The sequence below is a fragment of the Anomaloglossus baeobatrachus genome, chromosome 1 (genome assembly GCF_048569485.1).
Source record: "Anomaloglossus baeobatrachus isolate aAnoBae1 chromosome 1, aAnoBae1.hap1, whole genome shotgun sequence".
Classification (NCBI taxonomy): domain Eukaryota; kingdom Metazoa; phylum Chordata; class Amphibia; order Anura; family Aromobatidae; genus Anomaloglossus; species Anomaloglossus baeobatrachus.
Window position 1 is genome coordinate 132,589,241 of NC_134353.1, and position 26,558 is coordinate 132,615,798.

General features: G+C 44.5%; 1 protein-coding gene across 10 annotated transcripts in view; it reads right to left on the reverse strand.

Annotated features, from left to right (window-relative positions):
• Positions 1-21,596, reverse strand: part of NMU (neuromedin U) — a 183,134-nt gene extending 161,538 nt beyond the window's left edge. For 3 of the 10 annotated variants that reach the window (XM_075334284.1, XM_075334277.1, XM_075334258.1), the window contains exon 1: positions 21,180-21,596. In XM_075334284.1, the coding sequence (XP_075190399.1) occupies positions 21,180-21,474 (295 nt within the window). In that variant the 5' untranslated portion in view covers positions 21,475-21,596. The remainder of the gene's footprint in view (positions 1-21,179) is intronic. The other 7 variants (XM_075334271.1, XM_075334297.1, XM_075334292.1 and 4 more) reach the window with 3 other exon arrangements.
• Between the last annotated feature and the right edge of the window lie 4,962 nt (positions 21,597-26,558).

A 26,558-nucleotide genomic window follows, 5' to 3' on the forward strand; every position in this document is an offset into this window, starting at 1 on the left:
GATTTGGTGCAGACATTTTCTGCATCAAATCTGCACATTCTGGCAGAAAAATGCACCAAAAAAAGCATGCAATTTTTGTCGCGCTTTTTGTGTCTTGCATATCTCTTAATGAAGTCAATGGCTGGAAAGGCTAAAAAACGCATACAAAAACACACCAACAGTTGACATGCTGCAGGTTACTTTCTGCACCAAATCTGCAAGTAAAAATTAGGCAACGTGTGCACAAAACTTCAGGATTCTCATTGACTTTGCTGGCATAAGGATAGACATACAGATTTGTGCCAAAATCTGCATTAAAAAAAATGAATCAAAAACTCACTGTAGGGTATATATGGTATATCATCTACAAGGTCATGTGCTGACTGTCTATACCTTCAGCTTGGTCACTCTGGCAGGCCATCTTTTTTTAATCTAGATTACTATTACTACTTGAGCCGTTTTTTCCAGAGCAATTGACATCAATAGGTAGGGGAAAACCAGGGAGAAAGGAGCATTTTTCTATAATAAAATATATTTTAAAGTATTTTATTTTTGCTTCAGTTATTTACAGTGCCTTGCGAAAGTATTCGGCCCCCTTGAATTTTTCAACCTTTTCCCACATTTCAGGCTTCAAACATAAAGATACAAATTTTAATGTTGTGGTAAAGAATCAACAACAAGTTGCTTATTTTAAACTTTTGTAAAAAAGAATATACTAAAAATTGGGGCGTGCAATATTATTAGTCCCCTTAACTTTCAGTGCAGAAAAATCACTCCAGAAGTTCATTGAGGATCTCTGAATGATCCAATGATGACCTAAATGACTGAGGATGATAAATATAAGCCACCGGTGTGTAATCAAGTCTCCGTATAAATGCACCTGCTCTATGATAGTCTCAGTGTTCTGTTTAAAGCACAGAGAGCATCATGAAGACCAAGGAACACAACAGACAGGTCCGTGATACTGTTGTAGAGAAGTTTAAAGCTGGATTTGGTTACGAAAAGATTTCCACAACTTTAAACATCCCATATTGAAATGGAAAGAGTATCATACCACTGCAAATCTATCAAGACCCGGCCGTCCCTCAAAAATTTCATCTCAAACAAGGAAAAGACTGATCAGAGATACAGCCAAAGGCCCATGATCACTGTGGATGAACTGCAGAGATCTACAGCTGAGGTGGGAGAGTCTGTCCATAGGACAACAATTAGTCGTACACTGCATAAATCTGGCCTTTATGGAAGAGTGGCAAGAAGAAAGCCATTTCTCAAAGATATCCATAAAAAGTGTTGTTTAAAGTTTGCCACAAGCCACCTGGGAGACACACCAAACATGTGGAAGAAGGTGCTCTGGTCAGATGAAACCAAAATCGAACTGTTTGGGCACAATGCCAAATGATATGTTTGGCCTAAAAGCAAAACAGCTCATCATCCTGAACACACCATCCCCACTGTCAAACACGGTGGTGGCAGCATCATGGTTTGGGCCTGCTTTTCTTCAGCAGGGACAGGGAAGATGGTTAAAACTGATGGGAATATGGATGGAGCCACATACAGGACCATTCTTGAAGAAAACCTGTTGGAGTCTGCAAAAGACCTGAGACTGGGACGGAGATTTGTCTTTCAACAAGACAATGATCCAAAACATAAAGCAAAATCTACAATGGAATGGTTCACAAATGAATGTATCCAGGTATTAGAATGGCCAAGTCACAGTCCAGACCTGAATCCAATCGAGAATCTGTGGAAAGAGCTGAAAACTGCTGTTCACAAACGCCTCCATCCAACCTCACTCAGCTCCAGCTGTTTACAAAGGAAGAATGGGCAAGAATTTCAGTCTCTTGATGTGCAAAACTGATAGCGACATACCCCAAGCGACTGCAGCTGTAATCACAGCAAAAGGTGGCGCTACAAAGTATTAACTTAAAGAGGCCGAGTAATATTGCACTCCCCACTTTTCAGTTTATTATTTTTTTAAAAAGTTTAAAATAAGCAATACATTTCGTTCAACTTTACAATTGTGCCCCACTTGTTGTTGATTCTTCACCATAAGATTAACACTTTTATCTTTATGTTTGAAGCCTGAAATGTAGGAAAAGGTTGAAAAATTCAAAGGGGCCAAATACTTTCGCAAGGCACTGTATTTATTGATATTTATTTGCTGAAATTACACTGATGAATTAAAGGGAATCTGTCATCAGGTTTCTATTACTTAATCTGAGACTAGCATAATGTGGGGGTAGAAACTGTAGATAAAGTTCTGTTTGAGACCCGGATTTGACCTGAAACCCAATGGAAGTCACTGATTGGGCAGTTTGTGTCTCCAAAACATACGCCGGGCAAAACCAGAACACTTCTGGGGGCGGGTGGACGGGGCTATACATTTTTTTTTTTGGTACACATTACATCGATCATGCTGTTGTTAAGGGCACAAACACATCAGCGGTATTCTGTTGCACTGCCAGATCCGGCATAAACGGCAGTACAGTACAATACAGTTCACAGACAGTGCGGAAAGCCCCGGTCACATGCTGTCACATGCTCCGGTCACATGACCGCATGTGCCCGGAGCTTGCCAGTGACCTTTAATGTACTGTACTCTCCTTGTGCCGGATCTGCGAGTGCGGCAGGAAAACGCAGATGTGAAAGCAGCATAATCCGAGTGCAAGCTGCTCGCACTGGGCTGAGCACTGAGTGTACCCGAGCACAGCGCTGCCTGCGCCAGTGGTGTTCATACATAAAGCACCCAAACTCTGAACCCGAAGTTTGTTTTCCTGGTAAAGTCTGTGTTCGGGTTTGCTCATCTCTACTAGAGACCTTGATTCCAGGAAAGTGTCACTTTTTTGGCTCCATAATGTAGTTTTCTTTAAATCACTGTTTTACCAGCTAGAGGTTATATCACTAAAGGACTAGTAAATCTGCTGCATTGTAGCTTTTTCATGAGCCATCTATAACCTTGCCCACCCATTTACTGGCAGCTTTCTGCCTATGCACAGTGAAAACAGAAAGCAGCCAATCAATGGTTTGAGTGGGGTTAGGGTGGCTTTACATGCTACGATATTGTGACGCCCTGGCACCGCCAGGTTGACACATAAAGAGTTAATCCTCCTTGGTAATATGATCTCACACGGTGCAGCATGACAAAGCACAGCCCCCAGTGTAAGGAAAAAGCAGAGGAGAGGGGGGGGGGGCTGGAGCAGAGAGTGTGAGGAGTGCAGACAGGACAGAGGTCTGGAGTTTAGCTCCCGGCTGGGAGTGAAGTGTTCTCCAAAAGGGCCGGGGCAGGCCGTAGTGAGGAAGGGGCCAGAACAGGTAGCCGGAGCCGGGCGGTGGCCCCTCGGTACCTGGGTACCCGGATCACTACAGGGGAGTAAATTCCCCGTTCCCGGCTGAGGAGAAAGAGGAAGAGAGAGGAGAGAAAGGCACTTTGCTAAAGGGAAGGAAACAACAAGGGCTGCTGCACCGTGTGTGGGACTCTAACACCCCCGTACCAGAGGCCGCGGACACCGGCAATTCTTAGTTCACCAGTGACTCCGTGTGACTTTCTTGTGAGTACACCCTTGCCCTCGGGCATCGCACTGCAGCACTGCGCCCTGCTCCCTGCTTACCCCATCACAGGGCCCCGGGACAACCAACCCCCCTACCCACGGAGGGGAGAAATAACATCTAGCTGCTCCATACCATCCCCGGGACCCCCACACTGAGCAGCGGTGGTGCCATCACCACAACCGTGGGTGGCGTCACGAACTATAACAATTCCCCTTACTAAATCCCCTTTTACTGTGGAGCCTGGGATCACAGACCGGGTCACGCCATCGTGATACCCACAGAAGTGACTCTGTGGCCCGGATCTGAGTACCCCCTGGTCCCCGGGCGAAACAATATCAGTACCGATATCGCTAGCATGCGACCCGCCCCCATCGTTTGTGCAAAACGGGCATATCGCTGCCCGTCGCGCACAAAATCGCGCACCCGCATCACACATACCTGCATAACGACGTCGCTGTGACCGGCGTACCGCCTCCTTTCTAAGGGGGTGGTCCGTTCGGCGTCACAGCGACGTCACTAAGCGGCCGCCCAATGAAAGCGGAGGGGCAGAGATGAGCGGGACGAACATCCCGCTCATCTGCTTCATTCCGCATTGTGGCCGATGGCAGGTAAGGAGATGTTCCTCGTTCCTACGGGGGTCACACACAGCGATGTGCACTGCCGCAGGAACAAGGAACAACAACGGCAAAGCGATAGTATCGATAAACATTTTTGCAACGATCCAAAATCGCTCCTTGGAGTCACACACAACGAGATCGCTACAGCGGCCAGATGTGCGTCACAAATTCCGTGACCCCAACGAGATCGCTGTAGCAAAATCGTAGCGTGTAAAGCCCGCTTTATACAAGGCTCAACATTCAGAGATCTGATAGATCTGCAGCAGATAAAATTTTATCAAAGGACAGCAAGCAGCTCAGTAAGTGACACATCACTGGAATCAGGGTCTCTGGCCTCAGATGAGGAAGCAAAAACTGGTGACAGATTTCCTTTAAAACAGTATCTATTTGGAGCCTCATCTCATGGTGAGTTTAAGTTACAAATAGCCATTATAGCAGAGAAAAATCACTGTTCCCTGCACATTAGCCGTAAAAATTAAAATATAAACATGAAGCCACAAAATATGAACTGTAAACTTAGCCTATTTCAAAATATGAGATTTTGAGGCAAACTTGGATTGGGAGCTCTGACCAAGGGTGGAACAAGGAAGCCCTACTCTCGGAAAAATCTAAGGGTGCAGCCAGGGAAGCAGTCACATGGGTAAGTCACATGACCAGCTTCATATGAGTGCCATGAATATGACAACTACCGCCATGACGCTCCACCAATGGGGCCTTGAATTGAAGAGCTGGGGTACTAGACAAGGGAATTTATAGTTTTCTGTGTCAGCACTCAATACTATATTGCATTTTAAAAATTTCAGTAAAAAGTAGACAATCCCTTCAAATATAATAACATCATCGCATTTAAAAGCATGCTAAGCTTATCATCACACAATATAACATAGTAAAGGCCGCTTTACATGCGCCGATATGTCGTGCGATCGCCACCCCCATCATTTGTGCGTTACGGGCAAATTGTTCCCCGTGTCGCACAAAGTCGGTAACTGCCGTCACACGTACTACACCTCCCGAACAACCTCGCTGTGGGCGGCGAACATCCTCTTCCTGAAGGGAGTGGGATGTTCGGCGTCACAGCGACGTCACACAGCGGTCGCCCAATAGAAGCGGAGGGGCGGAGATGAGCGGGACGTAACATCCTGCCCACCTCCTTCCTTCCGCATTGCCGGCGGTCGCAGGTAAGCTGCAGTTCATCGTTCCCGAGGTGTCACACGGAGCGATGTGTGCTGCCTCGGAAACGATGAACAACCGGCGCGCAGAAGGACGATCGATTTTTTGAAAATGAGCGACGTGTCAACGAGCAACGATAAGGTGAGTATTTTTGCTCGTTCACAGTCGCTCGTAGCTGTCACAAGCTACGATATTGCAAACGATGCCAGATGTGCATCACGGAATCCGTAACCCCGACGACATATCGTTACATATACCGTAGCCTGTAAAGCGGCCTTTATTAGACGAGGTAAGATATAGTTAGAAAGACAATTAGATCTCTCCAGGATCACATTGACTTTTAGGCTAAGTTCACACACTGTGTTTTTTTGACGTTGCGTTTTTGTGGCAAAAACCGCACAAAAATGCACACACGGCAAAAAAAAAATGTGGCAAAAAACGCATGCGTTTTTATTGCGTTTTGGTGCATTTTTTGCTGCGTTTTTGCTCACTGTGTTTTTATGCGTTTTTTATTAGTGAACAATGCCATTAAAGGTTGTTGAAAGAAAAGAAAAAAAAAGGTCTGATGTCATTTCCGTCTTCAAAATGTTCTTCATTCTCCACTAGTGTATGCAGGAGAGCAGACAGCTACAGAACTACAAGGCTCAGCATGCTCCATTCTGGACTGTATGCTGGAGGGAGAGGCAAGGGGAGAAGAACTACAAGGCTCAACATACTCCATCTAATAGTTTATGCAGGAGAGCAGACAGCAGCTGCAGAACTACAAGGCTCAGCATCCTCCATCCAATAGTGTATGCAAGAAAGCAGACAGCAGCTGCAGAACTACAAGGCTCATTTTTTTCTCATTTTCTCATTTCTCATTTTTTTTATAATTATTTCATGAAATTCATTAAATAATTAAAAAAAATGGCTTCCCTATATTTTTGGTTCCCAGCCGGGTACAAATAGGCAGCTGAGGGTTGAGGGCAGCCCGTACCTGCCTCCTGTACCTGGCTAGCATACAAAAATATGGCGAAGTCCACGTCATTTTTTTGGGGGGCAAAAAACTCCTGCATACAGTCCTGGATAGAGTATGCTGAGCTTTATAGTTCTGCAGCTGCTGTCTGCTCTCCTGCATACACTATTGGATGGAGGATGCTGAGCCTCGTAGTTCTGCAGCTGCTGTCTGCTCTCCTGCATACACTATTGGATGGAGTATGCTAAGCCTTGTAGTTCTGCTCCCCCTGCCTCTCCCTCCAGCATACAGTTCTGGATGGAGCATGCTGAGCCTTGTAGTTCTGCAGCTGTCTGCTCCCCTGCATACACTAGTGGAGAATGAAGAACATAATGAAGAAGGAAATGACATCAGACCTTTTTTTTCTTTTTTTTTCAACAATCTTTAATGGCATTGTTCACTGCAAAAACGCAGCAAAAAACGCACCAAAACGCGGTAAAAACTCATGCGTTTTTTGCCGCGTTTTTTTTTGCCGAGGGGGCACAAAAACGCAGCATCAAAAAAATGCAGTGTGTGAACTTAGCCTTAGGGGCCAGAAAAGATTAAGAAAACAAACAAATACCTCAACAAAGCAATAGGAGTCAGTAACACAATTTCTCCCCAGCCACCTTTTGTGCCTTCCCTTATTTCCTCATAGACTGTAAGCTTACAAGCAGGGCCCTCACTCCTCTTGGTATCTTAATTTTGTTACTTTGTATTGTCTCATATTGTCTGTACATGTCCCCTCTGAATTGTAAAGTGCTGCGGAATATGTTGGAGCTATAGAAATAAAAATTATTATTATAGACAAATTGACCCCCAGACTTCCAGAATTAATCCATAATAAGGCCCTGTGCGCACACTGCGTTTTTTTTCCCATGGTTTTTGCTGCAGAAAAGGTGTGTTTTTTGTTCATGACCTTCCTGCAGTCCTTCCCCAGCAAAATCTATGGGAAATCCAAAATGCTGTGCGCACACTGCGTTTTTTTTTCATACAGGTTTTGCTGCAGAATTTCTGCAGCAAAAAGAAGTAGCATGTCACTTGGTTTCCACAGGTACCTGCAGTTTTGCCATAGATAATGGTTAAAAACCACAGGGACCTACCCACGGAAAAACCACAACAAACTGCGGTAAAACCACATGTGGATTTTGGGTTCGTTTTTGGTGCGTTTTTGCCAGAGGGTGCAGATTTTTCTTAAGAAACACAAATTTCCCAGTGCACAGAGACCCTAATACTGCTTGATACATTTTGGTCCGTTTTGCTGAATATTGCTATATACAGTAATATTAAAACTCCATAAATACATGAAAACAATGAAAATTTGGAATTATAATGTAATACGTTCTTTAGTACAGATCATATTCTGATGCCATAGAGCCTTCTACTCCTTACTACAAAGACCAAGTCATATGGCCTTAAAGGATTGTTCCCATCTCCAAGATCCTATCCCAATATATAGTAGGTGTAATAATAATAATAATAATATTAACAAATATCTCCAGTTAGAAATATAGTATAGTTCTCCTGATATAGCAATGTCTCTGACCTCATGTGCAGGGCATTGTGTGACGCCCTGGCCTATCAGGTTGTCACAGGGTATTCTGCAATCTGCCCTTCTGTGTAGTATCCACCTCCTCCTTGGTTACTGGTCCCCAACTTATGGTGTTGCCAATACCAGCCAATCAAAATCCTAGGAACACTCTGCACCACACCCACCAGACACACCAGTTGACGACCTGAGTGGAATAGGGTCGCCCACTTGGGGGGTTGGTAAGGGGAGGTCAGGAGTGTCAGGAATAGCTCAGTGAAGCCTAGGAAGTGAAAAAGAGAGGAGGTTAGGAGCCGGGCTCCTTGAAAGTAACTAGGTGGCAGACAGTGGTCTGGGCCTAGTAGGAGCAGGACCCCCCGTCGCAGGGGATCGTGACAAGGGGCACGGAACTGTCGAGGAGGACAGCCGGCGGCCTTGTACCATCACTGGGCTGCGACCAGGGCACGAGGGGGTACGTGGACCCTAGATCAGGGAGTAGCTTCAGGCAACCTGACAATTTAACCAACGAGAACGGAGCCTTCAAGATACGCTCTCCACCCACTCCAAAATCGGGGTACTAGCGCAACAAGGGGGATAAGACTTTTCCACAAAAACGGTCCAGGAAATCCCAAGCGTGAACCCTGAGAGCAAGCTCCCACAGTTAGCCACACTGGGGAGCGGGACCCGACTAGTTTTACACTATAGGGACCAACTAGCAAGAGAACGCAGTGCCAAGGAAAAGGTCACAGATTATCAGGCAACACCAGTGAGAGCGGGACCCAAACTAGCTCCCCTCGGTGGCAGCGGTGTCCAGAACTTTGGTTTAGCCAGTTGTCGGTGTCAGCTTTGTGGACTGAGTGAGTACGCGATTGACTCTTTCAACCCCAACGGCACTCTCAACTCCATCACCGAATCCCGGGGCATTCCCCTACCTGTGGAGGGTCGCAACATCTGGCTGCCCCCGTCATCACCCCCACTCCCCAACGGCAGCGGTGGTACTTCACCTTACCACACACCACAGGTGGCGTCATGAACTTTCACTATACAAACCCCCCTGTAAATATCCCCCCCTTTATTTGAGGGGCCGCACGACCCCCGCGTCCGGACGCCCCTCAAGCCACCGCGGATCTGGATCTGAGCAGCCTGGCTGCTGACAGGGGGGCGGCACAATTGCACTTAGGCATCCATGATTACGACCACGAGCAACCAACAAACTGTCATTATATGAGTGGTCATGACCATGGATACCTAAGCTACAATGCCCTGCACATGAGGTAAGAGACATGGCTACATCAGGAGAACTATACTATATTTCTAATTGGAGGTATTTTCTAATATTATTATTTTAACACCTACTACATATTAGGATATGATCCGGGAGATGGGAATACCCCTTTAAAGAATACACTGTGAAACGATGAGAAGCAATACCTGTAAACCTATTATAAATTTTTCGCGCATCATACATATTGTAGTAGGTATAGACCCCTGATAGTTGGTTTATTCCCTTGTGACATACAGTGCCTACAAGTAGTATTCAACCCCCTGCAGATTTAGCAGGTTTACACATTCGGAATTAACTTGGCATTGTGACATTTGGACTGTAGATCAGCCTGGAAGTGTGAAATGCACTGCAGCAAAAAAGAATGTTATTTCTTTTTTTATTTTTTTTTTTAAATTGTGAAAAGTTTATTCAGAGGGTCATTTATTATTCAACCCCTCAAACCACAAGAATTCTGTTTGGTTCTCCTAAAGTATTAAGAAGTATTTCAGGCACAAAGAACAATGAGCTTCACATGTTTGGATTAATTATCTCTTTTTCCAGCCTTTTCTGACTAATTAAGACCCTCCCCAAACTTGTGAACAGCACTCATACATGGTCAACATGGGAAAGACAAAGGAGCATTCCAAGGCCATCAGAGACAAGATCGTGGAGGGTCACAAGGCTGGCAAGGGATACAAAACCCTTTCCAAGGAGTTGGGCCTACCTGTCTCCACTGTTGGGAGCATCATCCGGAAGTGGAAGGCTTATGGAACTACTGTTAGCCTTCCACGGCCTGGACAGCCTTTGAAAGTTTCCACCCGTGCCGAGGCCAGGCTTGTCCGAAAAGTCAAGGCTAACCCAAGGACAACAAGGAAGGAGCTCCGGGAAGATCTCATGGCAGTGGGGACATTGGTTTCAGTCAATACCATAAGTAACGTACTCCACCGCAATGGTCTCCGTTCCACACGAGCCCGTAAGGTACCTTTACTTTCAAAGCGTCATGTCAAGGCTCGTCTACAGTTTGCTCATGATCACTTGGAGGACTCTGAGACAGACTGGTTCAAGGTTCTCTGGTCTGATGAGACCAAAATCGAGATCTTTGGTGCCAACCACACACGTGACGTTTGGAGACTGGATGGCACTGCATACGACCCCAAGAATACCATCCCTACAGTCAAGCATGGTGGTGGCAGCATCATGCTGTGGGGCTGTTTCTCACCCAAGGGGCCTGGCCATCTGGTCCGCATCCATGGGAAGATGGATAGCACGGCCTACCTGGAGATTTTGGCCCAGAACCTCCGCTCCTCCATCAAGGATCTTAAGATGGGTCGTCATTTCATCTTCCAACAAGACAACGACCCAAAGCACACAGCCAAGAAAACCAAGGCCTGGTTCAAGAGGGAAAAAATCAAGGTGTTGCAGTGGCCTACTCAGTCTCCTGACCCAATTGAAAACTTGTGGAAGGAGCTCAAGATTAAAGTCCACATGAGACACCCAAAGAACCTAGATAACTTGGAGAAGATCTGCATGGAGGAGTGGGCCAAGATAACTCCAGAGACCTGTGCCGGCCTGATCAGGTCTTATAAAAGACGATTATTAGCTGTAATTGCAAACAAGGGTTATTCCACAAAATATTAAACCTAGGGGTTGAATAATAATTGACCCACACTTTTATGTTGAAAATTTATTAAAATTTAACTGAGCAACATAACTTGTTGGTTTGTAAGATTTATGCATCTGTTAATAAATCCTGCTCTTGTTTGAAGTTTGCAGGCTCTAACTTATTTGCATCTTATCAAACGTGCTAAATCTGCAGGGGGTTGAATACTACTTGTAGGCACTGTATGTCACTATAAGTGTGCCATTAGTGAGACACTCACTGTCAGAATATTAAAGGGGTTCTCACTCGAGCAACCACCTTCTGTGTTCCCTATAAGGGATTATGGATGTCATTAGGGGGTCCCAGGCTCAAGATTCCTCTATAAACCACACTCCCTAAAAAAAAATTTTTTTTATAATAAGTACAGTTTGGAATTTTTAGTGCTGAAGTGCACATTTAGTGCTGGCTTTTTGTTTTTCTTCATTGAATTGGTCGGTGGCTGACCCCCACCATGCTATGCACTTCAATTTGGGATGTGTTCCACCTGTCTAGATTTTGGCGGTTGGTGACTGTTCACATTAAGTCATCAGGCTTTGTCCACAGGCTATTTACTTCATGCAGCATTTGCTTGGACCTGTCCCGCCCACAGCCATGACTCAGTCATGGGTACGGGATTGAAATAGACCAGGTGAGTGCTGCTAAGAGCAGTTCTACTATTCATATGTGAGGCCGTATGGCACATTTTATAAAAATATTTTAGTGTAGGACTGCTTCAAATGAGATTTGCCGTGACGTGGCGAAGCAGCTCAAGAAATTGCAATTTTTTGCCAAAAATCTCAAAATTTTTAAAATAAGTACAGTTTGGAATGTTTAGTGCTGTAGTGCACATTTGGTGCTGCTTTTTTGTTTTTTCTTCATTGAATTGGTCGGTGGTTGACCTCCACCTTGCTTTGCACCCCAATTTGGGATGTATTCCATCTGTCTAGATTTTGGCGGTTGGTGACTGTTCACATTAAGTCATCAGGCTTTGTCCACAGGCTATTTACTTCATGCAGCATTTGCTTGGACCTGTCCCGCCCACAGCCATGACTCAGTCATGGGTACGGGATTGAAATAGACCAGGTGAGTGCTGCTAAGAGCGTTCTACTATTCATATGTGAGGCCGTATGGCACATTTTATAAAAATATTTTAGTGTAGGACTGCTTCAAATGAGATTTGCCGTGACGTGGCGAAGCAGCTCAAGAAATTGCAATTTTTTGCCAAAAATCTCAAAATTTTTAAAATAAGTACAGTTTGGAATGTTTAGTGCTGTAGTGCACATTTGGTGCTGCTTTTTTGTTTTTTCTTCATTGAATTGGTCGGTGGTTGACCTCCACCTTGCTTTGCACCCCAATTTGGGATGTATTCCATCTGTCTAGATTTTGGCGGTTGGTGACTGTTCACATTAAGTCATCAGGCTTTGTCCACAGGCTATTTACTTCATGCAGCATTTGCTTGGACCTGTCCTGCCCACAGCCATGACTCAGTCATGGGTACGGGATTGAAATAGACCAGGTGAGTTCTGCTAGGAGTAGTTCTACTATTCATATGTGAGGCCATATGGCACATTTTATAAAAATATTTTAGTGTAGGACTGCCCAAAATGAGATTTGCCGTGACGTGACAAGGCAGCTCAAGAAATTGCAATTTTTTGCCAAAAATCTCAAAACTTTTTATAATAAGTACAGTTTGGAATTTTTAGTGCTGAAGTGCACATTTAGTGCTGGCTTTTTGTTTTTCTTCAAACCACACTCCCTAGCAGAATCAATCAAGACATCTGTGGCCAAATAGGCCAAATGAGAATGGCTATCCCTCATGAGCATTTCTATTTGTTGGTCTGTACTTCTGATATCCACTTATACTGTAGTTAGAGATGACACTTTCAAAGGAAAAGCCACAATTAGCCAGCTGTCTGATCATTTATACCATAAAGGAAAGAAAAAATGTGTAGGGTTTTTCAATCTTAATTCAACCCTGCCCCCAAAGACTAAAAAGGGCCTATACATGTCTCATAACTCCACCTGGTGTCTTTGTTTTCTTCCTCCACTCAGATTGATGTTCCTTTCCTCCTGCTTCCAAGATGATGGCTGCAGTTACAAGTGAAATACAGTGGAAAGTCTAAACTCTGCTTTTTGTGTGCTGTGGAATAAGGCCGGAGAGGCATGGTGCTGACTTGTCACTGCACCTGCCCCCAATGCCAGCACAGTGAGCACAACAACTAGGGTGACCTAAATTGAGAAATTTATAATCACTTTCAGTCCTCGGGTGGAGGGTCACTTTGAGCATTGAGACATGGAGCTGACTTGTCACTGCACACACCCCCCTCATGCCATGTTGGCAGCCATGTTGGAAAGAGGAGGAAGAAAGTTTGCCATCCTGAACACATCAGGCAAAATGACCGTAACAACTAGGGGACAAAAATTGAGAAATTTAGAGGCACTTTCGGTCCTTGGGTGGACGGTCACTTTAAGCATTAATCCAGATTGAGAATTATTTTTTGCTTTGGCCACACAATTTGGAAAATAGAGAAAACCCTTCTTCAGTTTCTTGTGCCATGCTCTTAACTGAAGCCACTGAGCATGAGGGGTAAGCACTCTGAGTGAGGAGAGGAACAGTAAGAAGTATTTGACTTATTTATAGCACAGTCAAAAATTGGAGTCGCCCAGAGTATTTTATATTGTATGCCAACTGAAATATGATTATCTTATGATTCCTCTGTGCAGTGCATCTTGCACATTAGGAGATGCTCTGCTGTGTTTTCCTGAGCTACTGAGCTGGCAGGTTGACTGTGCAGGATTCCATGCTGTTTCTGGGAGGTGCTGATTGCTCAGGTGTTCCGTCTTCCTGATAATTGCTCTGCTTTACTAAGCATGCTCTCCCACAACCTTGCCAGTTGTACATTCTGGTTCTGTTGTTGTGCTGTTGACATGTGTTTCAGCTAGTGTTCTGATCTATTGTTTCTTGACCCCGGACTGTTGTTTTGACTCCTCTCTGCCCGCTCCCTGTTTCTGTCGTGACCTCCTGGTTTTAGATCTCGGACCATTACTTGACTGCATCTCAGTTTACTCCCTGAATCTATTACGTGTCTTCCTGGAATTCTAACCCCTGGATTGTGACCTGACTTCGCCTCTGTGTACTCCCTGAATCCATATGTGTCCTCCTGTTACCAGACCCTGACTTTCCTGACTACTGTTTGTACAACTCTTAAGTAGTGACAGCATTACAGATTAGTTGTCGAGCTCAAAACTATTTTTAAAAATGCATCTCATTTTACATACATTTTCTCAAAAGTTCATCTTTTCAACTTTTTGTCTTTTTGTGTAAATTTATAGAGGTTTATATTTAAAGGAGCATATGTAGTAATAACCTGTGAATAGCCTGACTGTATGTTAGTGCAATATACCCAAAGTTCAGCAACACTGGGGCATTTGTAAAGATGAGAAAGTGCCTTTTCTTATAAAGTATTGCCATTATGTGACTATACAGTAACATTCTATGATATCTGCTTTTTCTTTTTCATATATTGATTTATGGGTAATTCTGTAGGGATCACACACATTTATCAGTAAATTCATTCTGCTTTATTACTTTATAATCTACTTGACTTGATTTACGCGAGATCTATTTATCACATTTTTATTTGGGGTAATAATAAAATCAAGATGAATGATAAGTCCTGTTTGTACACTTTATTTTATTGCCACAAAGCAAATAATGACTGAAGACATATTATTAATTGTGCTCAATAAATTCTATAAGTATATGCCTGAAAAAGAATACAATATGGAAGATGCCCGTTCTTCACTAGACTCCAACCTTCCTTATATTATTATTAATAATAATAATAATAATAATAATAATGTACTATCTACTTTTCACACAAAAAAGTGAAATATCACAGATAAATAAACCTGCTGCTTTCAATAGACATTGCGGTTCATGCGGTGAACAGATGCCATCACTTGCTGCAGACAAGTTAGCTTTCAATGCTCATAGCAAACAACGAGGAGCAACACTGTGCCACCCTAGTAATAATCACTGTAGGGAAGGCACCCACTATACACATAAACATCAGTAAAGTCTGAACGATTCTGTAACTAGAGATGATAGACCAAATTACATGAAAGGTCCATAGTCCATTCAACATGTATACAATTATGGAACCCCTACTAGGTACCCCTATTTAATACTGCTGGCTGTATTTAGGAAATGTCATATAGAGCTGAATAATACATGCACCCTCATGTAGCCAGGTGTAGTGATCTGAGCATATATTTGTACTGAGAACAATTAATAAAGGTTTGTATTACAGGGTATGAAATTACTAAATAGGGACACTTCTACTGACCCTCAGACAGGGGTCGCTACACTGTCCCTTATCTCAGAGGTGTGCTTGTGGTTGTGAGGTCTGAACCCCCAGCGTGACCCTGACTTCTGTCCAAGCCCTCTTCTTACTCCCTCTCCCCCACCCTTAGGGCTGGACACAATGAACCAAAACCCACAAAATGACCGGAATCGCAGGAGCATAAGCTGAAGCTATTATTGGCAGCCACAAACAGACTGAAAAACCTTAAATAGAGAGGAGACATCTGACAAGGAATTAGCAACCTGAGACTCAAGGAGCAGTACACCGCTCCTGCAGGACTGTAAAGCAGTAGAAAAGACTCAGCCGACGCCCGACTGAGGCTGAGAAACTAGGAGAGATCAGGTTGCCTGTCGGACTCTTCAGTGTGAAGAGAGTCCAACACTTCTTCGGCACCCCGCAAGTGTGGACCTGAACACCACATGACAGTTTGTATCCGTATTGCTTTGTCTGATTTATCCTGTATACAAGGCACTATGGAACCCCCTCTAAAATCTTTAGCAGAATAATTATAAAAACATTTAAGTTTTTATTTTCCTTTCCTGACATGTATTATATATTTGTCAGGCAGCCACATTCAGCTGTTAACTTGGCTCTGATCCTTTCTTCTATAAGGTTGTCCAATTTTACCCTAATGCGGGCGTCACACGATACGATGTATTGTGCGATCGCACGAGCGATCGTATCCGCCCCCATCGTTTGTGTGTCACGGGCAATTAGTTGCCCGTGGCGTACACAGTCGTTAAACCCCGTCACACATACTTACCTGCTGAGCAACCTCGCTGTGGGCGGCGAACATCCTCTTCCTGAAGGGGGTGGGACGTTTGGCGTCACAGCGACATCACACAGCCGCCGGCAAATAGAAGCGGAGGGGCGGAGATGAGCGGGACGTAAACATCCCGCCCCCCTCCTTCCTTCCGCATAGCCGGCGGGAGCCACGGGACGCAGGTAAGCTGTGTTCATCGTTCCCGGGGTGTCACACGGAGCGATGTGTGCTGCCCCGGGTACGATCAACAACGATGAGCAACGTGTCAACGATACACGATTTGTTACCGATTTGCGAACGTTCAGAGTTGCTCGGAGGTGTCACACGGGACGACGTTGTAAACGATGCCGGATGTGCGTCACAAAAACCGTGACCCCAACGACATATCGCACGATAGATCGTCTCGTGTGATGTCCACATAACTCATATACACCTCATCTGAAACTGCCACAGACCAGGGAACCAACTGTTCCCCAATAAGGAAAACTGCTGCCAGGATTAGTGTAACCTTAAACTCAGTCTATATCGCCCGGGATCAGGATGCCCAAACATCTACTTCAGATGTGCCTGATTCAGAGCTGTTATTACCTCCCATCTCTATAAAAAGCCATATACTGAACATATTGGACATCAGAATTCTACAAGTCCATTGTTTTCTTTGTATACAGCGCACATTGCAAAGTCACTATACACAGGAACTCTGACAAATTGTCTGCTTAAACCTAGAAGGAATACCATAAAATATTTTCTTTTGTCTGTTATGTATCATTTTGTAACCATGAACTTTAAACCTCTACACATCCATGTGTCATCTAAATCGTCCATTTCTAATGTAATATTGTCCTTTCAAGTTTACCCCTTATTTCCTTGTAATGAATTTTCTATGGTAATTCCTATTAAAGGCAATTTAGTATTTCTTCAGGCCAGTGTAACTCAATTGGGGAAATTACATTGAACCACTGAGTCCAGAGGTATGACATGGGCAAAACTGCTCAGTATTACCAGGAACTTTTACCATTAACCAATTATTCCAGTATACCAGGATCAATATGGAAAAAACTGATCTAACACAGAATTTGTTTTAATACACTGTGTAATATTTATAATGGCCGAGCAGATCTGCTACATCTGAATTCAGAACTAAAGAGACATAAAGTTGTCATGCATCTGCTACCAATAGTGATACGCATGGTGCAAATACAATAATGACATTCTATTTACTTTATGTTAAAATATAAATTTATACTGTATTTATATATAATTGTACCTGTGTCCGAGTGTGTGTATATAGATAGATGTAACTATGGATGTATAACGATATAGATAGATGAATAGGAGATAGATAGATAGATAGATAGATAAACAGAATTTAGCAGAAACTTGCTTTTTGTATTATATACATATATATATATATATATATATATATATATATACACACACACAACTTAATATATATGAAACAACTAAAACATAGCAAGTTTCTGCTAAATTCCCCTATATATATATATATATATATATATATATATATATATATATATATATATATTATAGCATAGAATAAAATACCATTGTGTTGATTAAGTGTCCCCATTATTTTTCTGAGCAGTATACATATATATATATATATATATATATATATATATATATATATATATATATATATATATATATATATATATATATATATTTATATTTATACACACTCCAGTCCACATAGTGCTGGTCTCTAATAATCTCATTTTACCCATCTGTCGGTTCCTACTTTCTCTGGTGCATGGCATTTTAATGAGCAGTATTTGGAGAAAACCAAATTATGAGAACAGACAGGAAAGGATTTCTCCATGTGTCTATGCAGAGGTCAGTAGGTTGTGCAGTGTCAGGAAGCTCAGTGCTGAACATGGAGGGCACCTACCGGATGGCATCTTCTTCACTTCACTGAACCAGGCAGACAAAATGGGTTGCCATTTACCAGAGTTCATTACTGGAGGAGTGGGCAAACTGGCAACAAGTACATGAATATGAAACAGTATACAGTTGTCTATATATTTATCTATATATCTACATATTTGCTAATGATGAGCCCAGTAAACCCCATCAGATACTGTCTCCCCATTAGATACTGTTTCCTCCATCAGATACTGTCTCCCCATTAGATACTGTTTCCTCCATCAGATACTGTCTCCCCATTAGATACTGTTTCCTCCATCAGATACTGTCTCCCCATTAGATACTGTCCCTCCATCAGATACTGTCCCTATCAGATACTGTCCCCCCATCAGATACTGTTTCCTCCATCAGATACTGTCGCCCCATCAGATACTGTCACCCCCATCAGATACTGTCACCCCCATCAGATACTGTCCCTATCAGATACTGTCCCCCCATCAGATACTGTTTCCTCCATCAGATACTGTCTCCCCATTAGATACTGTTTCCTTCATCAGATACTGTCTCCCCATTAGATACTGTCCCCCCATCAGATACTGTCCCTATCAGATACTGTCCCCCCATCAGATACTGTTTCCTCCATCAGATACTGTCGCCCCATCAGATACTGTCACCCCCATCAGATACTGTTTCCCCCATCAGACACTGTCTCCCCATCAGATACTGTCCCCCCCATCAGATACTGTTTCCTCCATCAGATAATGTCTCCCCATTAGATACTGTCCCCCCATCAGGTACTGTCCCTATCAGACACTGTCTCCCCATCAGATACTGTCCCCCCATCAGATACTGTTTCCTCCATCAGATACTGTCGCCCCATCAGATACTGTCACCCCCATCAGATACTGTTTCCCCCATCAGAAACTGACTCTCCATCTAATACTGTCCCCCCCATCAGATACTGTCCCCCCCATCAGATACTGTCCCCCCCATCAGATACTGTCCCCCCCATCAGATACTGTCATCCCCATCAGATACTGTCACCCCCATCAGATACTGTCACCCCCATCAGATACTGTCACCCCCATCAGATACTGTCACCCCCATCAGATACTGTCTCCCCATCAGATACTGTCTCCCCATCAGATACTGTCTCCCCATCAGATACTGTCCCCCCATCAGATACTGTTTCCTCCATCAGATAATGTCTCCCCATTAGATACTGTCCCCCCATCAGATACTGTCCCTATCAGACACTGTCTCCCCATCAGATACTGTCCCCCCATCAGATACTGTTTCCTCCATCAGATACTGTCGCCCCATCAGATACTGTCACCCCCATCAGATACTGTTTCCCCCATCAGATACTGTTTCCCCCATCAGATACTGTTTCCCCCATCAGATACTGTCTCCCCATCAGATACTGTCTCCCCATCAGATACTGTCTCCCCATCAGATACTGTCCCCCCATCAGATAATGTCTCCCCATTAGATACTGTCCCCCCATCAGATACTGTCCCTATCAGACACTGTCTCCCCATCAGATACTGTCCCCCCATCAGATACTGTTTCCCCCATCAGATACTGTCGCCCCATCAGATACTGTCCCCCCCATCAGATACTGTCACCCCCATCAGATACTGTTTCCCCCATCAGATACTGTTTCCCCCATCAGATACTGTCTCCCCATCAGATACTGTCTCCCCATCAGATACTGTCTCCCCATCAGATACTGTCCCCCCATCAGATAATGTCTCCCCATTAGATACTGTCCCCCCATCAGATACTGTCCCTATCAGACACTGTCTCCCCATCAGATACTGTCCCCCCATCAGATACTGTTTCCCCCATCAGATACTGTCGCCCCATCAGATACTGTCCCCCCCATCAGATACTGTCACCCCCATCAGATACTGTTTCCCCCATCAGATACTGTTTCCCCCATCAGATACTGTTTCCCCCATCAGATACTGTCAATCCCCTCAGATACTGTTTTCCCCATCAGACACTGTCTCCCCATCACATACTGTCTCCCTATTAGATACTGTCCACCTCATCACATACTGTCTCCCCATCTCCCCGTGAAATACTGTCCACCACATCAGATACTGTCTCCCATCAGATATTGTCCTCCCCTATAAGATACTGTCCCATTCCATACTCTATGTAAAACTATGGGAAAATCCCAGTGCTATAATAACCATAATTCCAGCTATTGGTTGCCCAGTTTTTTTACACAAAAAAATTACCTAATGAAAATAGCGAGCTGAGCATGCTGAGACTTGTAGTTCCATTTGTTTTGGTGAATATCTTACTGATTATACAGACCCCCTCTCTCAGTGCAACTCTGCCATGGGCTGCATTTACAAGGAATCACATGTGCATGCTGTCAGAGCATCGTGAGATTTGTAGTTCCACACACATTTACAGACGTGTCACATTGAACACCAGCATGGTTTCCCAGTTGTCACTCAATTTTTGGTCCTTTCCAAACTCTATTAACTATAAGTTTGCCAGCTCGCAGGGTCCTGTCTGGCACATGATCAGAAATCTACACCAATCCCTTTCTTCCATACTTATGCACCTGCAAGTGTCAGCAAACGTCAGAGTAATGCCAAAGAGCCACAGGTTGCAGTTTTACAAAGAAGCAGTTTCAGGCTGTCAGGGACACACAATGCTGGCTGTCAGGGACACACAATGCTGGCTGTCAGGGACACACAATGCTGGCTGTCAGGGACACACAATGCTGGCTGTCAGGGACACACACAATGCTGGCTGTCAGGGACACACACAATGCTGGCTGTCAGGGACACACACAATGCTGGCTGTCAGGGACACACAATGCTGGCTGTCAGGGACACACAATGCTGGCTGTCAGGGACACACAATGCTGGCTGTCAGGGACACACACAATGCTGGCTGTCAGGGGCACACAATGCTGGCTGTCAGGGATACACACAATGCTGGCTGTCAGGGACACACACAATGCTGGCTGTCAGGGACACACAATGCTGGCTGTCAGGGACACACAATGCTGGCTGTCAGGGACACACAATGCTGGCTGTCAGGGACACACAATGCTGGCTGTCAGGGACACACACAATGCTGGCTGTCAGGGACACACACAATGCTGGCTGTCAGGGACACACACAATGCTGGCTGTCAGGGACACACAATGCTGGCTGTCAGGGACACACAATGCTGGCTGTCAGGGACACACAATGCTGGCTGTCAGGGACACACAATGCTGGCTGTCAGGGACACACAATGCTGGCTGTCAGGGACACACAATGCTGGCTGTCAGGGACACACAATGCTGGCTGTCAGGGACACACAATGCTGGCTGTCTATGATCTGTATAATAACATGCACTGATGAATGCAGAACACCCTGCACTTCTGTTACAAGACATGAAGGCACTTGTTGCCAGGTGTGATCCTTACCTTCACAGATGCTTGTCCAAGATATTAAGACGATGAGAAGGAGCAGCCCAGAAGTAGTGTGCCCCCTGGTGCTGTGCTGGTGGCACCTGTTCTGGGTTGTATCTTCACTGGCTTTCTGCATAGCTGGCTGCCTCTTACAGGAGCTGGGGCTCAGCATGGCACAGCCTGCGCTAACTCTGGATAGGACGCAGTGCAGACGGTGATCCCAGCGCCGGTTCTTGTGCTCTCCTGCGCTGCTCTGGAAGCTGTGCGCTTTTATAGTGCAGCCGAGCGGTGCACGGAGGGTCCGCGTCATCCGTCCATCGCCCACTCCTCACACGGCGCACATGTGGCGCTGGGGGCCAATTACTGCGCCTCTGTACTAACGCCTGTCACTGCACAGAGAGCCTCTGCCGACAGAAAAATGAACACGCTGATAGGAATTACAAGGGGAAGTTTACAGTGGTGCTCAGTGCAGATACAGATATATCCTCGATATAAGCACCTGCCTCTAGTGCCAAACTGTCAGACGTCCAAAACGGATCGATACGACCCTGACCTGCAGCCTGACCGGCCCAGGGCGGAGTAAGGTGGACAGCTCTGGTGCTTATTCACACTAATCAGACTTTATTACTACTTTACTGTGCAACCACTGTATATAGTTCACTAAAGTCATTATACTTCATTCTAATACTCAGTTTTCAGCTAATGAAACATTTGTTTTTGTAAACTTGCTATAACTTTTATATTTTATAGAAAAGTAGAATATTTTAAGACTGATTAAAACCCAGCAATATTTTAAGTATAGAAATATATGCTCCTATTACTTTAGGTGCCCTAAATGCTCCATAAATTAATTGACTTGGATGTAGTATCATATATTATAATATATAAGGTAAAGTCTGAGAATTAAGAATTATATCTATATATCATCTATAAGAAAACTTTTAGGGGATATATAGATATAATGTAAGACTTATAAGAGATATATAGATATTATGTAACACTTATGCAGTATTTATAGATATGATGTAAGACTTATAAAGGATATATATATATATATATATATATATATATATATATATACACACATACATATATATATATATATATATATATATATATACACACTAGCTATAGTACCCGGGCGTTGCCCGGGATAGTAACTGTTTCTCTGTCTCTCTCCTAGTCTCTGTCTGTGTGTCGCTGTATGTCTGTCTCTTTGTTTGTGTCTATGTCTCTGTCTGTTTCTATCTCTCTGTCTGTATTTGTATCAGTCTATCTGTCTCCATCTCTGTGTCTGTCTGGCTGTCTCTATCTCTGTGTCTGTCTTTATGTGTGTGTCTGTCTGTCTCTCTCTTTCCCCGTCTGTCTCTTTCCCCGTCTATCTTTGTCTGTCTCTTTCCCCGTCTATCTCTTTCCAGGTCTGTCTCTTTCCAGGTCTGTCTTTTTCCAGGTCTGTCTCTTTGCCCGTCTGTCTCTTTGTCTGTCTGTCTCTTTGCCCGGCTGTCTCTTTGCCCGGCTGTCTCTTTGCCCGGCTGTCTCTTTGTCCGTCTGTCTCTTTGCCCGGCTGTCTCTTTCCAGGGCTTTCTCTTTCCAGGGCTTTCTCTTTCCAGGGCTGTGAGGTTTATCTCTTTGCCTGTATGTCTCTTTGCCTGTATGTCTCTTTGTCCGTCTGTCTCTTTGTCCGTCTGTCTCTTTGTCCATCTGTCTCTTTGCCCGGCTGTCTCTTTGCCCGGCTGTCTCTTTCCAGGGCTTTCTCTTTCCAGGGCTTTCTCTTTCCAGGGCTGTCTCTTTCCAGGGCTGTCTCTTTCCAGGGCTGTCTCTTTGCCCATCTGTCTCTTTGCCCGGCTGTCTCTTTTCAGGTCTGTCTCTTCCCAGGGCTTTCTCTTCTCAGGGCTTTCTCTTTCCGGGGCTTTCTCTTTCCAGGGCTTTCTCTTTCCAGGGCTGTCTCTTTCCAGGGCTGTCTCTTTCCAGGGCTCTCTCTTTCCAGGGCTCTCTCTTTGCCCGGCTGTCTCTTTCCAGGCCTTTCTCTTTCCAGGGCTTTCTCTTTCCAGGGCTGTCTCTTTCCAGGGCTGTCTCTTTCCAGGGCTGTCTCTTTCCAGGGCTGTCTCTTTGCCCATCTGTCTCTTTGCCCGGCTGTCTCTTTGCCCGGCTGTCTCTTTTCAGGTCTGTCTCTTCCCAGGGCTTTCTCTTCTCAGGGCTTTCTCTTTCCAGGGCTTTCTCTTTCCAGGGCTTTCTCTTTCCAGGGCTGTCTCTTTCCAGGGCTGTCTCTTTCCAGGGCTCTCTCTTTCCAGGGCTCTCTCTTTGCCCGGCTGTCTCTTTCCAGGCCTTTCTCTTTCCAGGGCTTTCTCTTTCCAGGGTTTTCTCTTTCCAAGTCTGTCTTTTTGTCCCTCTGTCTCTTTGCCCGTCTGTCTCTTTCCCCATCTGTCTCTTTGCCCGGCTGTCTCTTTTCCTGGCTGTCTCTTTCCAGGGATGTCTCTTTCCAGGGCTGTCTCTTTCCCCGTCTGTCTCTTTGCCCATCGGTCTCTTTGTCCGGCTATCTTTTTGCCGGGCTGTCTCTTTCCAAGGCTTTCTCTTTCCCCGTCTGTCTCTTTCCAGGTCTGTCTCTTTTCCCGTCTGTCTCTTTGCCTGTTTGTCTCATTGCCCGTCTGTCTCTTTGCCCGTCTGTCTCTTTCCAGGGCTGTCTCTTTGCCCGTCTGTCTTTTTGCCCGTCTGTCTCTTTGCCCGTCTGTCTCTTTCCAAGCTTGTTTCTTTCCAGGTCTGTCTCTTTACCCATCTGTCTCTTCCCCCTTTTTTTGTCTCTTTGCCCGGCTGTCTCTTTGCCTGGCTGTCTCTTTCCAGGGCTGTCTCTTTCCAGGGGTGTCTCTTTTCAGGAATGTCTCTTTCCAGGGCTGTCTCTTTCCAGGGCTGTCTCTTTCCCCGGCTGTCTCTTTGCCCGTCTGTCTCTGTCTGTCTCTTTCCCCGTCTGTCTCTTTCTGTCTCTCTTTATCCGTCTCTCCACTGACATCTTATTACCTCACGCATAAGCTTCTTATACTAACAGTTTATTTTGTTCCTATAGCAACCACTGACAGTTGCTATTAATAGCCAGTAGCTCCCACCTCCATTCAGTTAAATGTAGGCAGGATTTTGGTGAATAACCGTAAAGCACGGGGTTAAATTTTCCCATCAAAACATAGTCTATGACGTTCCCTGGGTCACATGGGGTGTCTGTGCAAAATTTCGTGATTGTAAATGCAATGGTGCGGATTCCTTTAGCAGACATACACACATACATACACTGAGCTTTATATATTAGATGACTTAAGGGATATATAGATATTATGTAAGACTTATAAGGGATATATAGATATGATATAAGTCTTATAAGAGATTTTTAGGTATGATGTTAGATGTATAAGGGATATATACAGTCATATGAAAAAGTTTGGGCACCCCTATTAATGTTAACCTTTTTTTCTTTATAACAATTTGGGTTTTTGCAACAGCTATTTCAGTTTCATATATCTAATAACTGATGGACTGAGTAATATTTCTGGATTGAAATGAGGTTTATTGTACTAACAGAAAATGTGCAATCCGCATTTAAACAAAATTTGACCGGTGCAAAAGTATGGGCACCCTTATCAATTTCTTGATTTGAACACTCCTAACTACTTTTTACTGACTTACTAAAGCACAAAATTAGTTTTGTAACCTCATTGAGCTTTGAACTTCATAGGCAGGTGTATCCAATCATGAGAAAAGGTATTTAAGGTGGCCACTTGCAAGTTGTTCTCCTATTTGAATCTCCTATGAAGAGTGGCATCATGGGCTCCTCAAAACAACTCTCAAATGATCTGAAAACAAAGATTATTCAACATAGTTGTTCAGGGGAAGGATACAAAAAGTTGTCTCAGAGATTTAAACTGTCAGTTTCCACTGTGAGGAACATAGTAAGGAAATGGAAGAACACAGGTACAGTTCTTGTTAAGCCCAGAAGTGGCAGGCCAAGAAAAATATCAGAAAGGCAGAGAAGAAGAATGGTAAGAACAGTCAAGGACAACCCACAGACCACCTTCAAAGACCTGCAGCAGCATCATCTTGCTGCAGATGGTGTCAATGTGTATCGGTCAACAATACAGCGCACGTTGCACAGGGAGATTTTATATGGGAGAGTCAAGCGAAAGAAGCCGTTTCTGAAAGCACGCCACAAACAGAGTCGCCTGAGGTATGCAAAAGCACATTTGGACAAGCCAGTTACATTTTGGAAGAAGGTCCTGTGGACTGATGAAACAAAGATTGAGTTGTTTGGTCATACAAAAAGGCGTTATGCATAGAGGCAAAAAAACACGGTATTCCAAGAAAAGCATTTGCTACCCACAGTAAAATTTGGTGGAGGTTCCATCATGCTTTGGGGCTGTGTGGCCAATGCCTGCACTGGGAATCTTGTTAAAGTTGAGGGTCGCATGGATTCAACTCAGTATCAGCAGATTCCTGACAATAATGTACAAGAATCAGTGACGAAGTTAAAGTTACACAGGGGATGGATATTTCAGCAAGACAATGATCCAAAACACCGCTCCAAATCTACTCAGGCATTCATGCACAGGAACAATTACAATGTTCTGGAATGGCCATCCCAGTCCCCAGACCTGAATATCATTGAACATCTGTGGGATGATTTGAAGCGTGCTGTCCATGCTTGGCGACCATCAAACTTAACTGAACTGGAATTGTTTTTGTAAACAGGAATGGTCAAATATACCGTATTTTTCAGACTATAAGACGCACCGGACTATAAGACGCACCCTGGTTTTAGAGGAGGAAAATAAAATTTTAAGCAAAAAATGTGGTCATGACACACTGTTATGGGGCGAGGATCTGCTGCCTACACTGTTATGGGGGTAATGTCCCCAAATTCTCTACTAAGGTGCCGCATCCTGGTAATGATCCTCCTGCCTTGTATATACAGTATATGTCCCTCATCCTGCTATATACCGTCATCCTGCCATATGGCCGCATCCTGCTATATACTGGCATATGGCCGCATCCTACTATATAACCCATCATGGCATATGCGCCCCTCCTGCTGATATGACCCCCTCCTGCTGATATGACCCCATCCTGCTCAGATGACCCCATCCTGCTCAAATGACACCATCCTGCTCAGATCACCCCATCCTGCTCATATTATACCCACATCCTGGTGTATGGCCGCATCCTGTGGCACATAAAAAAAAATAAACGTTCATACTCACCTCACTCCCTGCAGCATCGCTCGCCATCCGGTCTGTGTCAGCGGCAGCGCCGCTGAGTGGTGCCGTCCCCGTTCTCCTGCAGCATCACTTGTCCTCTCGTCTGTATCAGCGGCAGCGCCGCTGAGAGGAGCCGTCCCCGTTACCCTGCTGCATCGCG